At 49.0% G+C, this 17,806-nt stretch overlaps 1 protein-coding gene across 3 annotated transcripts in view; it reads right to left on the bottom strand.

Annotated features, from left to right (window-relative positions):
• The window catches only part of LOC115174915 (transcription regulator protein BACH2), a 108,206-nt gene that overhangs the window by 23,351 nt on the left and 67,049 nt on the right, over positions 1-17,806 (bottom strand). For all 3 annotated transcript variants that reach the window (XM_029733935.1, XM_029733934.1, XM_029733936.1), the window contains exon 2: positions 15,711-15,965. In XM_029733935.1, the coding sequence (XP_029589795.1) occupies positions 15,711-15,953 (243 nt within the window). In that variant the 5' untranslated portion in view covers positions 15,954-15,965. The remainder of the gene's footprint in view (positions 1-15,710; positions 15,966-17,806) is intronic.

The following is a 17,806-nucleotide window of genomic DNA, read 5'->3' as shown; positions in this document are numbered from 1 at the left end:
AGTAAACAAACCTCCCCTGATGGTGGGGAGTAAACCTGCCCTGACGGTGGGGAGTAAACCTCCCCTGACGGTGGGGAGTAAACAAACCTCCACTGACGGTGTGGAGTAAACAAACCTCCCCTGACGGTGTGGAGTAAACCTGCCCTGACGGTGGGGACTAAACCTCCCCTGACGGTGTGGAGTAAACCTGCCCTGACGGTGTGGAGTAAACATCCCCTGACGGTGGGGAGTAAACCTCCCCTGACGGTGTGGAGTAAACCTGCCCTGACGGTGGGGACTAAACCTCCCCTGACGGTGTGGAGTATACCTGCCCTGACGGTGTGGAGTAAACCTCCCCTGAAGGTGTGGAGTAAACCTCCCCTGACGGTGGGGAGTAAACCTCCCCTGATGGTGGGGAGTAAACCTCCCCTGACGGTGTGTAGTAAACCTCCCCTGACGGGGTGGAGTAAACCTGCCCTGACGATGGGGAGTAAACCTCCCCTGAAGGTGTGGAGTAAACCACCCCTGACGGTGGGGAGTAAAACTCCCCTGACGGTGGGGAGTAAAACTCCCCTGACGGTGGGGAGTAAACCTGCCCTGACGGTGTGGAGTAAACAAACCTCCCCTGATGGTGGGGAGTAAACCTGCCCTGACGGTGGGGAGTAAACCTCCCCTGACGGTGGGGAGTACTGCCCTGACGGTGGAGAGTAAACCTGCCCTGACGGTGGGGAGTAAACCTGCCCTGATGGTGGAGAGTAAACCTCCCCTGACGGTGTGGAGTAAACGTCCCCTGATGGTGGGGAGTAAACCTGCCCTGACGGTGGGGAGTAAACCTGCCCTGACGGTGGGGAGTAAACCTCCCCTGAAGGTGTGGAGTAAACCTCCCCTGACGGTGGGGAGTAAACCTCCCCTGACGGTGTGGAGTAAACCTCCCCTGAAGGTGTGGAGTAAACATCCCCTGACGGTGGGGAGTAAACATCCCCTGACGGTGGGGAGTAAACCTCCCCTGACGGTGTGGAGTAAACATCCCCTGAAGGTGTGGAGTAAACCTCCCCTGATGGTGGGGAGTAAACCTGCCCTGATGGTGGGGAGTAAACCTCCCCTGAAGGTGTGGAGTAAACATCCCCTGAAGGTGTGGAGTAAACAAACCTCCCCTGACGGTGTGGAGTAAACAAACCTCCCCTGATGGTGGGGAGTAAACCTGCCCTGACGGTGGGGAGTAAACCTCCCCTGACGGTGGGGAGTAAACAAACCTCCCCTGACGGTGTGGAGTAAACAAACCTCCCCTGACGGTGGGGAGTAAACCTCCCCTGACGGTGGGGAGTAAACCTCCCCTGACGGTGTGGAGTAAACATCCCCTGAAGGTGTGGAGTAAACCTCCCCTGAAGGTGTGGAGTAAACCTCCCCTGAAGGTGTGGAGTAAATATCCCCTGAAGGTGTGGAGTAAACAAACCTCCCCTGACGGTGTGGAGTAAACAAACCTCCCCAGATGGTGGGGAGTAAACCTGCCCTGACGGTGGGGAGTAAGTCTCCCCTGACGGTGGGGAGTAAACAAACCTACCCTGACGGTGTGGAGTAAACAAACCTCCCCTGACGGTGTGGAGTAAACCTGCCCTGACGGTGGGGACTAAACCTCCCCTGACGGTGTGGAGTAAACCTGCCCTGACGGTGTGGAGTAAACATCCCCTGACGGTGGGGAGTAAACCTCCCCTGACGGTGTGGAGTAAACCTGCCCTGACGGTGGGGACTAAACCTCCCCTGACGGTGTGGAGTAAACCTGCCCTGACGGTGGGGAGTAAACCTCCCCTGATGGTGGGGAGTAAACCTCCCCTGACGGTGTGGAGTAAACCTCCCCTGATGGTGGGGAGTAAACCTGCCCTGACGGTGTGGAGTAAACAAACCTCCCCTGATGGTGGGGAGTAAACCTGCCCTGACGGTGGGGAGTAAACAAACCTCCCCTGACGGTGTGGAGTAAACAAACCTCCCCTGACGGTGTGGAGTAAACCTGCCCTGACGGTGGGGACTAAACCTCCCCTGACGGTGTGGAGTAAACCTGCCCTGACGGTGGGGAGTAAACCTGCCCTGACGGTGGGGAGTAAACCTCCCCTGAAGGTGTGGAGTAAACCTCCCCTGACGGTGGGGAGTAAACCTGCCCTGACGGTGGAGAGTAAACCTCCCCTGACGGTGTGGAGTAAACCTGCCCTGATGGTGGAGAGTAAACCTCCCCTGATGGTGGGGAGTAAACGTCCTCTGACGGTGTGGAGTAAACCTCCCCTGATGGTGGGGAGTAAACCTGCCCTGACGGTGGGGAGTAAAGCTCCCCTGACGGTGGGGAGTAAACCTCCCCTGACGGTGGGGAGTAAACATCCCCTGAAGGTGTGGAGTAAACCTCCCCTGAAGGTGTGGAGTAAACCTGCCCTGATGGTGGGGAGTAAACCTCCCCTGACGGTGGGGAGTAAACCTCCCCTGACGGTGTGGAGTAAACATCCCCTGAAGGTGTGGAGTAAATCTCCCCTGATGGTGGGGGGTAAACCTCCCCTGACGGTGTGGAGTAAACAAACCTCCCCTGATGGTGGGGAGTAAACCTGCCCTGACGGTGGGGAGTAAACAAACCTCCCCTGACGGTGTGGAGTAAACAAACCTCCCCTGACGGTGTGGAGTAAACCTGCCCTGACGGTGGGGAGTAAACCTGCCCTGACGGTGGGGACTAAACCTCCCCTGACGGTGTGGAGTAAACCTGCCCTGACGGTGTGGAGTAAAACTCCCCTGATGGTGGGGAGTAAACCTGCCCTGACGGTGTGGAGTAAAACTCCCCTGATGGTGGGGAGTAAACCTCCCCTGAAGGTGTGGAGTAAAACTCCCCTGATGGTGGGGAGTAAACCTCCCCTGAAGGTGTGGAGTAAACCTCCCCTGACGGTGGGGAGTAAACCTCCCCTGAAGGTGTGGAGTAAACCTCCCCTGACGGTGGGGAGTAAACCTCCCCTGATGGTGGGGAGTAAACCTCCCCTGACGGTGTGGAGTAAACCTCCCCTGATGGTGGGGAGTAAACCTGCCCTGACGGTGGGGAGTAAAACTCTCCTGACGGTGGGGAGTAAACCTGCCCTGACGGTGTGGAGTAAACAAACCTCCCCTGATGGTGGGGAGTAAACCTGCCCTGACGGTGGGGAGTAAATCCTCCCCTGACGGTGGGGAGTAAACCTGCCCTGACGGTGGAGAGTAAACCTCCCCTGACGGTGTGGAGTAAACCTGCCCTGATGGTGGAGAGTAAACCTCCCCTGATGGTGGGGAGTAAACGTCCTCTGACGGTGTGGAGTAAACCTCCCCTGATGGTGGGGAGTAAACCTGCCCTGACGGTGGAGAGTAAACCTGCCCTGACGGTGGGGAGTAAACCTCCCCTGAAGGTGTGGAGTAAACCTCCCCTGACGGTGGGGAGTAAACCTCCCCTGACGGTGGGGAGTAAACCTGCCCTGACGGTGTGGAGTAAACAAACCTCCCCTTATGGTGGGGAGTAAACCTGCCCTGACGGTGGGGAGTAAACCTCCCCTGACGGTGGGGAGTAAACCTCCCCTGACGGTGGGGAGTAAACCTGCCCTGATGGTGGAGAGTAAACCTCCCCTGATGGTGGGGAGTAAACGTCCTCTGACGGTGTAGAGTAAATCTCCCCTGATGGTGTGGAGTAAACCTCCCCTGACGGTGTGGAGTAAACCTCCCCTGACGGTGTGGAGTAAACCTGCCCTGATGGTGGAGAGTAAACCTCCCCTGATGGTGTGGAGTAAACCTGCCCTGACGGTGTAGAGTAAACCTCCCCTGACGGTGGGGAGTAAACAAACCTCCCCTGACGGTGTGGAGTAAACCTGCCCTGACGGTGGGGAGTAAACCTCCCCTGACGGTGTGGAGTAAACCTCCCTTGGAGGTGTGGAGTAAACCTGCCCTGACAGTGTGGAGTAAACCTCCCCTGATGGTGGGGAGTAAACCTCCCCTGAAGGTGTGGAGTAAACCTCCCCTGATGGTGGGGAGTAAACCTCCCCTGACGGTGGGGAGTAAACCTGCCCTGACGGTGTAGAGTAAAGCTCCCCTGATGGTGTGGAGTAAACCTCCCCTGACGGTGGGGAGTAAACCTGCCCTGACAGTGTGGAGTAAACAAACCTCCCCTGATGGTGGGGAGTAAACCTGCCCTGGCGGTGGAGAGTAAACCTCCCCTGATGGTGGGGAGTAAACGTCCTCTGACGGTGTAGAGTAAACCTCCCCTGATGGTGTGGAGTAAACCTCCCCTGACGGTGTGGAGTAAACCTCCCCTGATGGTGGGGAGTAAACCTCCCCTGACGGTGTGGAGTAAACCTCCCCTGACGGTGTGGAGTAAACCTCCCCTGACGGTGTGGAGTAAACCTGCCCTGATGGTGGAGAGTAAACCTCCCCTGATGGTGTGGAGTAAACCTGCCCTGACGGTGTGGAGTAAACAAACCTCCCCTTATGGTGGGGAGTAAACCTGCCCTGATGGTGGGGAGTAAACGTCCTCTGACGGTGTAGAGTAAACCTCCCCTGAAGGTGTGGAGTAAACCTCCCCTGACGGTGTGGAGTAAACAAACCTCCCCTGACGGTGTGGAGTAAACCTGCCCTGACGGTGGGGAGTAAACCTCCCCTGACGGTGTGGAGTAAACCTCCCCTGACGGTGGGGAGTAAACCTCCCCTGACGGTGGGGAGTAAACCTCCCCTGACGGTGTGGAGTAAACCTCCCCTGACGGTGTGGAGTAAACCTGCCCTGATGGTGGAGAGTAAACCTCCCCTGACGGTGGGGAGTAAACCTGCCCTGACGGTGTGGAGTAAATAAACCTCCCCTTATGGTGGGGAGTAAACCTGCCCTGACGGTGGGGAGTAAACCTCCCCTGACGGTGGGGAGTAAACCTGCCCTGACGGTGTGGAGTAAACAAACCTCCCCTTATGGTGGGGAGTAAACCTGCCCTGACGGTGGGGAGTAAACCTCCCCTGACGGTGGGGAGTAAACCTGCCCTGATGGTGGAGAGTAAACCTCCCCTGATGGTGGGGAGTAAACGTCCTCTGACGGTGGGGAGTAAACCTCCCCTGACGGTGTGGAGTAAACCTCCCCTGATGGTGTGGAGTAAACCTCCCCTGACGGTGGGGAGTAAACCTCCCCTGACGGTGTGGAGTAAACCTCCCCTGACGGTGTGGAGTAAACCTGCCCTGATGGTGGAGAGTAAACCTCCCCTGATGGTGTGGAGTAAACCTGCCCTGACGGTGTGGAGTAAACCTGCCCTGACGGTGGGGAGTAAACAAACCTCCCCTGACGGTGTGGAGTAAACCTGCCCTGACGGTGGGGAGTAAACCTCCCCTGACGGTGTGGAGTAAACCTCCCCTGACGGTGGGGAGTAAACAAACCTCCCCTGACGGTGTGGAGTAAACCTGCCCTGACGGTGTGGAGTAAACCTCCCCTGATGGTGGGGAGTAAACCTCCCCTGAAGGTGTGGAGTAAACCTCCCCTGACGGTGGGGAGTAAACCTCCCCTGATGGTGGGGAGTAAACCTCCCCTGACGGTGGGGAGTAAACCTGCCCTGACGGTGTAGAGTAAACCTACCCTGATGGTGTGGAGTAAACCTCCCCTGACGGTGGGGAGTAAACCTGCCCTGACAGTGTGGAGTAAACAAACCTCCCCTGATGGTGGGGAGTAAACCTGCCCTGGCGGTGGAGAGTAAACCTCCCCTGATGGTGGGGAGTAAACGTCCTCTGACGGTGTAGAGTAAACCTCCCCTGATGGTGTGGAGTAAACCTCCCCTGACGGTGTGGAGTAAACCTCCCCTGATGGTGGGGAGTAAATCTCCCCTGACGATGTGGAGTAAACCTCCCCTGACGGTGTGGAGTAAACCTCCCCTGACGGTGTGGAGTAAACCTGCCCTGATGGTGGAGAGTAAACCTCCCCTGATGGTGTGGAGTAAACCTGCCCTGACGGTGTGGAGTAAACAAACCTCCCCTTATGGTGGGGAGTAAACCTGCCCTGATGGTGGGGAGTAAACGTCCTCTGACGGTGTAGAGTAAACCTCCCCTGAAGGTGTGGAGTAAACCTCCCCTGACGGTGGGGAGTAAACAAACCTCCCCTGACGGTGTGGAGTAAACAAACCTCCCCTGACGGTGTGGAGTAAACCTGCCCTGACGGTGGGGAGTAAACCTCCCCTGACGGTGTGGAGTAAACCTCCCCTGACGGTGGGGAGTAAACCTCCCCTGACGGTGGGGAGTAAACCTCCCCTGACGGTGTGGAGTAAACCTCCCCTGACGGTGTGGAGTAAACCTGCCCTGATGGTGGAGAGTAAACCTCCCCTGATGGTGTGGAGTAAACCTGCCCTGACGGTGTAGAGTAAACCTCCCCTGACGGTGGGGAGTAAACAAACCTCCCCTGACGGTGTGGAGTAAACAAACCTCCCCTGACGGTGTGGAGTAAACCTGCCCTGACGGTGGGGAGTAAACCTGCCCTGACGGTGGGGAGTAAACCTCCCCTGAAGGTGTGGAGTAAACCTGCCCTGACGGTGTGGAGTAAACCTGCCCTGACGGTGGGGAGTAAACCTCCCCTGAAGGTGTGGAGTAAACCTGCCCTGACGGTGTGGAGTAAACCTCCCCTGATGGTGGGGAGTAAACCTGCCCTGATGGTGGGGAGTAAACCTGCCCTGATGGTGGGGAGTAAACCTCCCCTGAAGGTGTGGAGTAAACCTGCCCTGACGGTGTGGAGTAAACCTCCCCTGATGGTGTGGAGTAAACCTCCCCTGACGGTGGGGAGTAGACCTCCCCTGAAGGTGTGGAGTAAACCTCCCCTGATGGTGGGGAGTAAACCTCCCCTGACGGTGGGGAGTAAACCTGCCCTGACGGTGTAGATGTAAATTTCCCCTGATGGTGTGGAGTAAACTTCCCCTGACGGTGGGGAGTAAACAAACCTCCCCTGACGGTGTGGAGTAAACCTCCCCTGACGGTGGAGAGTAAACCGGCCCTGACGGTGTGGAGTAAACCTCCCCTGACGGTGTGGAGTAAACTTCCCATGACGGTGGGGAATAAACCTCCCCTGATGGTGTGGAGTAAACCTCCCCTGACGGTGTGAAGTAAACCTCCCCTGACGGTGGGGAGTAAACCAGATACTGTACTTCCTAATCCTCTGGTATTTCAGTAGTTTACTGTACATGACGAGACACTGGGGAGGACATGACCCTGCCACTTTACGACGAGGATGCTCAGCTCTGACTTTACACGCTGTCCCTGTCTTTATTCTTCAGGATGCTGTATGGTATCCTGCTATGTTTCTATACAAACTGGCAGAACATTACGGCCGTCCACTTGTTGATACACCCTGCACCTGAGATGAGACATTGAAAATACAGGGCAGCCAGTGGTTAATTGTTTGGGTCTCGAGGGTTAAATCCAGCTACTATAAACACACAGACAACATTCTGTAGGCTCTCACTGGGTCTCCCTGGCTGGCTGGCTGGTTGACTCAGAGAGAGATACATGTACATGCGCTGGTTCTCAGAGTAGCCTGCTCAAACGGCAGACAAAGAGCCTGTATCCTTACTGTCAGATTAGCGCTGACCACTGTGCCCTTGTGTTGGCGGAGAGAAGACCCCCCCTGCATTAGCGACAGCAGTCACACTAGGTGGTTTCGCTAGCTCACTTGCTCCTCTATCTTCTTTCTCTCTCTCCTCTCTTCTCCCTTCTTCTCGCACCCTGCCCCCCACTTCGGTGGGGGGAAGACAGTTGAAGATATGCGCCCGCCTCCCGCCATCTGTCTAATGAGCTGTAAATGTGTGATAGTCTCCTGGTTGGGCTCTCTGTTTGTGTCAAGCCCTGCTGTTGCTGTTCTGCTTCCACCTTGCCCTGAGTCCTTCAGATTAGTTAGCCTGGCTTCTGCATGTCCCGACCTGATCAAGTGTCTGTGGAGGTGGGGGGGTGGGGGGATGTCACTCACCAACACTAAACCTCTCAAGGCGCATTACATTTCCCTGTTTCACCAGCATCCACTCATGAGGCAGCCACTCTCTATCTCCACTCACTACACCAGGCCTCAACATTATATTTACAGACAGTCAAATCACACCAATCAAAGTGGTGTGGATGTATTTTCTTTTTCTTTGCTGCAGAGAGTTACATTTTTTTGTCTGAGACGAGTCATGACTGAGGGATCTGACAAACAGGAGGTGGTTTGAGGTTTGAACCAACTGCCCCTCTGCTGAATCACAGTGAATGTGCATCCTTAATGGCACCCTATTCCCTGGAGCCCTGGTCAAAAGCAGTGGACTATATAGTGGATATGTTGCCATTCCCGACGCATCCTGAGTAAACCAGAGGTCAAATATGGCTACAGGTCAAGCAAGGGGCCTCCTTCCTCCTCCCGCCTATGGTCTGGATCTGGGATCAAGTGTTTGTTTCCTCCGTCTTCTTGGTTTAAGGCCCAGGGCAGTCAAAAATAGGATTTTCCTAGTTTCAAACCACTGTGCCAATAACAGCTTGTTTTCAGATTTCCACTCCCCACTTAGACCATTCTTAGACAGTCCTAGCAAAATTCTTACTGGGGAAATTGCTCTTTGCAAAGAAGCTATTTTCGTACATTTTTTACAATTTTATTTTAAAACAATCACAGTAAGGTACTTCATTGGGTAACACTTTATTTGGACAGTCCATCTGTAGATGCTCTACAGACTTTCTACAGACTATCAGTAACATTTCAACTAACTATTTAATAACCCTAACCATAGCTCCAACCCTAACCTTTATCCTAAGCCTAACCCTTACCCAAACCCTTATTCTAAACCTAACCCTAACCGAGGGAATAGAGGATAGCATCATAGCCTCCGCGATTGTCTTCGTTTCACATTTCATCTACAGTGTCTTTTCTTCCCCTCTCTCCCTGATCCTTGGTGATCATCGAGGCCCCCTTGGTTAGTTGCCCTTTGTTGCACATACAGTACCAAAAGTTTCAGAGGTTTGGACACACCAACTCATTCAAGGGCTTTTCTTTATTTTTACTATGTTCTACATTGTAGAATAATAGTGAAGATATAAAAACTATGAAATAACACATGGAATCATGTAGTAACCAAAAAAGTGTTAAACAAATCAAAATATATTTTAGATTTTAGATTCTTCAAAGTAGCCTTGATGAAATCATTGCACACTCTTGGCATTCTCTCAACCAGCTTCATGAGGTAGTCAGCTGGAATGCATTTCAATTAACAGGTTTGCCTTGTTAAAAGTTAATTTGTGGAATTTCTTTGCTTGTTAATGCATTTGAGCCAATCAGTTGTGATGTGACAAGGTAGCTTGGGTATACAGAAGATAGCCCTATTTAGTAAAAGACCAAGTCCATATTATGGCAAGAACTGCTCAAATAAACAAAGCAAAATAACATTCCATCATTACTTTAAGATATGAAGGTCAGTCAATCTGGAACATTTCAAGAACTTTTCAAGTTTCTTCAAGTGCAGTCGCAAAAACAATCAACCGCTATGATGAAACTGGCTCTCATGAGGACCGCCACAGGAAAGGAAGAGCCAGAGTTACCTCTGCTGCAGAGGATAAGTTCATTAGAGTTAAGTGAGTTAACCTCAGATTTCAGCCCAAATAAATACTTCACAGAGTTCAAGTAACAGACACATTTCAACATCAACTGTTCGGAGGAGACTGCGTGAATCAGGCCTTCGTGGTCAAATTGCTGCAAAGAAACCACTACTAAAGGACACCAATGAGAAGAAGAGACTTGTTTGGGCCAAGAAACACGAGCAATGGACATCAGACCGGTGGAAATCTGAGATTTTTGGTTCCAACCGTTGTGTCTTTGTGAGACACAGAGTAGGTGAAAGGATGATCTCCGCATGTGTGGTTCTCACCATGAAGCACGCAGGAGGAGGTGTGATGGTGTGGGGGTGCTTTGCTGGTGACACTGTCTGTGATTTATTTAGAAATCAAGGCACACTTAACCAGCATGGCTACCAAAGCATTCTGCAGCGATATGCTATCCCATCTGGTTTGCGCTTAGTGGGACTATCATTTGTTTTTCAACAGGACAATGACCCAAAACACACCTCCAGGCTGTGTAAGGGCTATTTGACCAAGAAGGAGAGTGATGGAGTGCTGCATGAGATGTCCTGGCCTGCACAATCACCTGACCTCAACCAAATTGAGATGGTTTGGGATGAGTTGGACCGCAGAGTGAAGGAAAAGCAGCCAACAAGTGCTCAGCATATGTGGGAACTCCTTCAAGACTTGGAAAAGCATTCCTCATGAAGCTGTTTGAGAGAATGCCAAGAGTGTGCAAAGCTGTCATCAAGACAAAGGGTGGCTACTTTGAAGAATCTCAAATATAAAATATATTTTGATTTGTTTCACACATTTTTGGTTACTACATGATTCCATTTGTGTTATTTCATAGTTTTGATGTCCTCACTATTATTCTACAATGTAGAAAATAGTACAAATAAAGAAAAATCCTTGAGTAGGACAAAAAATGTGTCAGCACCTGTGAGTCACCTACTGTACAATAAAGACACCGGTGACAGAGGACATTAAATCTTGAGAGATGATATCAATGAAATTACCTTCCCTCCATTACGGGACAGTGACCGATATAGACAGGACAGAGAAAGTGGTGGTGTTCCAAATGGCACCCTATTACCTATATAGTGCACTACTTTGACCAGGGGTTTGGGCCCGGTTCAGGCAACAGAGCCCAAAAACAGGAAAATAACGACATTTTTCAAGGAACCGGGAATGAAAGTCATTCATAGTATTTTGAAACAGAACTGTTATTTTTTCAAGTTTTTCTAGCATTTTTTTCTAGTTCCTCACTCTGTCACTCAGAAATGTATTCCAGTGTCTGCCTGCAAGCTGAAAATCTTTGCCAGTGTGTGTGCGTGTTTAGGCTACCTTTCCCTCTGAAGCATATGCTACTGTACTGACATTACAGTACCATAGGCTACTGTACTGACATTACCATAGGCTACTGTACTGACATTACCATAGGCTACCATCCTGACATTACCATAGGCTACCATCCTGACATTACCATAGGCTACCGTCCTGACATTACCATAGGCTACCGTCCTGACATTACCATAGGCTACCATCCTGACATTACCATAGGCTACCATCCTGACATTACCATAGGCTACCGTACTGACATTACCATAGGCTACCATTCTGACATTACCATAGGCTACCATCCTGACATTACCATAGGCTACTGTCCTGACATTACCATAGGCTACCGTCTTGACATTCCCATAGGCTACTGTACTGACATTCCCATAGGCTACTGTACTGACATTACCATAGGCTACTGTACTGACATACCCATAGGCTACCTTCCTGATATTCCCATAGGCTACTGTACTGACATACCCATAGGCTACTGTACTGACATACCCATAGGCTACTGTCCTGACATTCCCATAGGCTACTGTACTGACATTACCATAGGCTACTGTCCTGACATTACCATAGGCTACTGGCCTGACATTCCCATAGGCTACTGTCCTGACATTACCATAGGCTACTGGCCTGATATTCCCATAGGCTACTGTACTGACATTACCATAGGCTACTGTCCTGACATTCCCATAGGCTACTGTACTGACATTACCATAGGCTACTGTCCTGACATTACCATAGGCTACTGGCCTGACATTCCCATAGGCTACTGTCCTGACATTCCCATAGGCTACTGTACTGACATTACCATAGGCTACTGTCCTGACATTACCATAGGCTACTGGCCTGACATTCCCATAGGCTACTGTCCTGACATTACCATAGGCTACTGTACTGACATTACCATAGGCTAGTGTACTGATATTACAATCATGATTCAGAAGCTAGGGAGAGAGATTTGTAATTAGCTAGAGAAGAATGGATACATTTTTTTCTATGCTAGTTAAGGATACTATAGGCTTAGTTATCACGTTTCACATTGGATTTATTAACTACAAAAAGTTATGACGTGTTTCTAGTTCTGTTGCCGTTCTGCACATAAGCTTTTCATAGATAGCTAGCTCAAGCTTGTTAGCTAGCTAGCTGCAAGGACATTCAAAGTTCCTTCATAGAAGCCACTCCTCTGTAGGTATAATTCTGTGGACCTAATTCAGATAATTCATGTCATAACAAGATGCACAGCACTTCAAGCCTCCTCCTCAACCCTCTCTCGCTCTCTCCCCACCAGCAAAATTTCAGTCACATCTTGCACCATAGGCTACACTTGTCTTTCCATCATGCATGTAAACAACTAGCTTGTCTGCTCTATCCACACTGATTGGTGAAGTAATTGAATTAGCTAAATGGTCAAAAGTAGTGCACTATATAAGGAATAGGGTGCCATTTGGGACACTGATATCATCCCACCAACAGACAGACTCACCATCACCATCATCAACCCGTCTCTTAGACGGAGCTATTTAATAACTGCTTTACAACCCAGTTTATACAGTAGACCTAATATATTTCCCTACTTACTCAAGATAATGTTTATTTAGGGACAAGCATGTTAAAAGTTCATATTTTGTTAACTCATACCCAAATAATGTTGTTTGTCCACACCATTCTGTAGTTGAGGAACGCCCACACCATTCCAACACAGAAAAGCTGCTTTTTAAGATACTTAATAGAAAAAGTTGGAAGGAAAACTATTTAACTCATACTATAATGAATTATAGGTCATATTTCATAGAAACCTGGAAACACAGGACAGTTACTTTAACCTGTTGGGGCTAGGGGGCAGTATTTGCACGGCCGGATAAAAAACGTACCCAATTTAAACTGGTTACTACTCTTGCCCAGAAACGAGAATATGCATATAATTAGTAGATTTGGATAGAAAACACTCTAAAGTTTCTAAAACTGTTTGAATGGTGTCTGTGAGTATAACAGAAGTCATATGGCAGGCCAAAACCTGAGAAGATCCATACAGGAAGTGCCCTGTCTGACAATTTGTTGTCCTTCTGTTGCATCTGTAACCGATGTGAAATGGCTAGTTAGTTAGCGGTGGTGCGCGCTAATAGCATTTCAATCAGTGACGTCACTCGCTCTGAGACTTGAAGTAGGGTTTCCCCTTGCGTTGCAAGGGCCGCGGCTTTTGTGGCGCGATGGGTAACGATGCTTCGTGGGTGTCAGTTGTTGACGTGTGCAAGGGTCCCTGGTTCGAGCCCAGGTTGGGGCGAAGAGAGGGACGGAACCTACACTGTTACACATCTCTATCGAAAATACAGCATCTCTGCTGTAACGTGACATTTTCTAAGGCTTCCATTGGCTCTCAGAAGGCACCAGAAAGTGGAATGGGGTGTCTGCTGTCTCTGGGCGAAGAACAGCAGGAGAATTTGTGAGGGGTCAGCCTGGGGACAGTGACATTGGAGATGCGCGTTCATGAGAATTCTCAATTTCTTTCTTTCAGCCTTTGAATGAATACATCATCGCCCGGTTGGAATATTATCGCTATTTTACAAGAAAAATAGCATAAAAATTTATTTTAAACAGCGTTTGACATGCTTCGAAGTACGGTAATGGAATATTTGGAAACATTTTGTCACGAAATGCGCTCGCGCGTCACCCTTCGGATAGTGACTTGAACGCACGAACAAAACGGAGCTATTTGAATATAACTATGGATTATTTGGAACCAAAACAACATTTGTTGTTGAAGTAGAAGTCCTGGGAGTGCATTCTGACGAAGAACAGCAAAGGTAATCCAATTCTTCTAATAGTAATTCTGAGTTTGGTAAGCCCCAAACTTGGTGGGTGTCAAAATAGCTAGCCGTGATGGCCGGGCTATGCACTCAGAATATTGCAAAATGTGCTTTCGCCGAAAAGCTATTTTAAAATCTGACACCGCGATTGCATAAAGGAGTTCTGTATCTATAATTCTTAAAATAATTGTTATGTATTTTGTGAACGTTTATCGTGAGTAATTTAGTAAAAGTTTGCGGTGGGTATGCTAGTTCTGAACATCACATGCTAATGTAAAAAGCTGGTTTTTGATATAAATATGAACTTGATTGAACAAAACATGCATGTATTGTATAACATAATGTCCTAGGAGTGTCATCTGATGAAGATCATCAAAGGTTAGTGCTGCATTTAGCTGTGGTTTTGGTTTTTGTGACATATATGCTTGCTTTGAAAATGGCTGTGTGATTATTTTTGGCAGGGTACTCTCCTGACATAATCTAATGTTTTGCTTTCACTGTAAAGCCTTTTTGAAATCGGACGATGTGGTTAGATTAACGAGAGTCTTGTCTTTAAAATGGTGTAAAATAGTCATATGTTTGAGAAATTGAAGTTATAGCATTTTTGAGGTATTTGTATTTCGCGCCACGCGATTCCACTGGCTGTTGACTAGGGTGGGACGCAAGCATCCCACCCTAGCCCAGGGAAGTTAAAGAAACAGGCTCTTTCTGAAACATGACTCTTTCAACACCTGAAACACACAACCTCTCATGCATTATGCATAACGCAGGAAGAGTAAATGAAAGGGATCCTGCTTTGGTGTGTCGCAGAGTAATCTCTCATGGACAGACTACGTAAACATAAACGGTACCGTAGATCTGTCATGATACAACGGGATGGGTGAGATACCGAGCAGCATTAGTTCTGGTAAATTGTACAAATCACAATTTCGCAGGTTTTAGCGTCTTTAGAATTTTGGAAAGGGAGGGGACATTTGGTCCATAGACTTTCCTATAACTTGCAAAGAGGGAGGATGGAGGTCTTTATTCTGGTTCCGATCCGTGTTCTATCTCTTCTCTATACACATATGGACCCAGAACTTAATCGAGCATCTGACCAATTACCCAAGACTTTATTTCTGGTTTAACCGAGAATAGTCACAGAGCCAGTCCCAGGAATAACCCATAGTATCTCACTCAACACACAATGTTAATTTTACACAAGACAGGAACAGATTGATCTTTCAGGAGAGACTTCCACAGAGATGGAGTGATGGTGACTTATTTTCTAGCTATCGAGGCAACAGTAAAAGTCTTTGGACAGGCATTACATTATTAATGCACGCTAGCTCCAACCCCACACAGCTCGGAACCACACAGCTCCTTCACATGTGGTGCGTGCCCCAGTTTTGCGGGCCAAGTGTGTGTATGTGATGTGTGAGTGTGTGACATCAATATGTCAGTGGAGAATTGTTATCACTATGACACATCTATGGGTGGTGAGGGTTGGGGGGTTCTGAAGGGGTGAGGTTGGAATGACAGGAGTGCTGGGAAGGGGAAGAAAAGTGTTGGCTGCATGAGGGAGATTGCGTCAGTCACAGAGAAAAGTGCTACCTACTACAGAGAGCTGAGGAGCTGATGAGAGCTGAGAGTGGAGGGAGAGGTGATAATTTGTAATCATGGTTCTATATGGTCTCACTAGCACCGTCGCTACAGTAGCACATCTCCCTCTCTCCTCGTCAGCTGTAAGACCTCACAGATTAAATTAAAACACTGTTAGGATGTCATATCCTCCCTGACACCATTCATCTCAACACCATTCATGGCAAAGAGAGAGTTGATATTGGATTGAGAGGTTATGAAGTGAATAGTGATAAAAACAGGCTGATGATGAAACAGTCAAAGAACCAGATTGGAGTGAATGTCTGACTGTGTTTGACCAGGTGTGGAAACTAAGATGTTGTTCTTAATACTATGTGTTATACAGTAGGTGTTATAGAGGTTAAGCACAATTGTTATACAGTAGATACATACCTCCTCAGGTAGGCTGAGGACCAAGTCATTCTCGGCCTGTCCCACCAGAGCCTGCAAGAAGTATTCTGAGCAGGCGGCCAGCACGGCCCGGTGGCCGCGGAACTCCTTGCCCTCCACCAGGACAGTCACATCGCACAGGATATCCTGCTTCCGCTGGTCGTTCAGGCACAGGAGGATATTGGTACAATGAACCGTCGACTCATACACGTACATGGGGGCTTCAGGCTTCTCATCCACGGACATTCCGCTCACGCCCTGGAAATAGAAGCACAACGGGGTGGGGGTCAGCTTTCAGATTAATGTGGCGGGCCCTGTTGGTGAGCTAGTGCATACCGCAGGGCTGACATCAGCGGGCCTCTCCTCATCTCCCACGGCCCAGCCTACTTCACCAGCCCCAAACACAGTCAGCCCCATGATTGAATACATACACCATGACCAGATCAGACCGCCTCAGCTCAGCTCAGCTTTACTCTCTCAAACACCCCTTATAGCCAGGAAATATACACACTCAACACACAAAGCTACACACTCTCAAACCGCAAGTACCTAACACATTCCCACTCATACACGCCCTTGCATGCAAACACACAAGCAATAACACACATCCTCCCACATACACACACCTCCACATAGACTCATGTTCCTGTACACAGCCCACACACACACATCACAACGCAAACAAAAAAACAGCTTGCATACCCTATGCACACAGACACTGATACAGTAGCACAACAGAACACACACTCTCTGTCTAAAAGGTGGCATCCTTTCACAGAGACAGACAGAGAAGAAAGTCCTCAGACTCCTAATCTAAGAAGGTCGGGAGGGACTGTATGAGTGCCACTCAAGCACACTCAGCACAGAATAATAAGACTCTCAAACAGGAGAAGAATGAACACCAGTCATACAAACTCGACTCGAGCCTCCTCGCCAGCACTGTGTAAACTGTGTAAAGGAAAACAGTGTCTATACAGTTGTTTATGTTGCTTTAATCCCCCAGAAGCCTGATATTTGGCTTTGGTCCTTGCAGTCAAGCGCTTCCACCCACAGTCATTTAGGCTGTACTAAAGGAAGAAAAGCATAATGTATATTTAAAAGCATTTCATCTTATCAGTGCTCCACATACACACAGTGCAGGGAGAATTGAAAGGACTGGTTCTCTCTGCAAAAAAGGATCCTTCACAACAGTGTTTCCCAACCCTGGTCCTCCAGTTTCCCCAACAAAACACATTTTTACTGTAACCCTGGACCAGCACACCTGATTCAACTTGTCAACTAATCATCAAGCCCTCAATGAGTGTGATGAGGTGTGTTTGTCCAGGGCTACAATAAACCTGTGTACTGTTGGGGGCACTGGAGGACCAGTGTTGGGAAACACTACTTTACAACACTACGACAACAGCACATGTTTGTACCAATGTTCTGCCTTTATTGAGTAAGTGACTCTTAAAGGGATACTTCGGGATTTTGGTAATGAAGCCCTTTGTCTACTTCCCCAGAGTCAGATGAACTCATGGATACCATTTCTATGTGTCTGCATCCTGTAGGATGGAAGTTAGAGGTAGTTTTGCGAGCCAATGCTAACTAGTGTTAGCGCAATGACTGGCATTCTATGTTATCTACTAGCATGTGTGTTACAATAAAGTCAGAAATCACGCTAATGCTAGTTAGCAACTTCCTTCGAACTGCAGGCAGGGACATAAAAATGGTTTCCACGAGTTGATCTGACTTTGGGGAAGTAGATAAGGGGCTTCATTGCCAAAATCCTGAAGTATCCCTTTAAACGTGAAACCACTGAAGAATATTGTTAATGATCATATTGCTATAGAAACCAAGTAATAAACACAGATAGAGCCTGCCGGACTTGTTTCCATCACATAATGAGTTTTCACTTCCGCAGGGCTTGCTGTTCTTAGTAAATCAGAGCTGCATGACTCCATAGTTCCTTCAAAACACACATAAGAAGCTCTGTTCTGGGAACCGACAGCACATTTCCATGAAGTCAGTGTCAGGCCAATTTTCCCCTCTGCTCAACCACTGGCGATAGATAGGAATTCAACTATCTTTCAGCTATCCTTCTGCAGATAAATCATACG

This window comes from Salmo trutta, chromosome 35 (genome assembly GCF_901001165.1).
Source record: "Salmo trutta chromosome 35, fSalTru1.1, whole genome shotgun sequence".
Classification (NCBI taxonomy): domain Eukaryota; kingdom Metazoa; phylum Chordata; class Actinopteri; order Salmoniformes; family Salmonidae; genus Salmo; species Salmo trutta.
The sequence above is the reverse complement of the archived record's forward strand: the minus strand, read 5'-3'. Positions and strand labels throughout refer to the sequence as shown.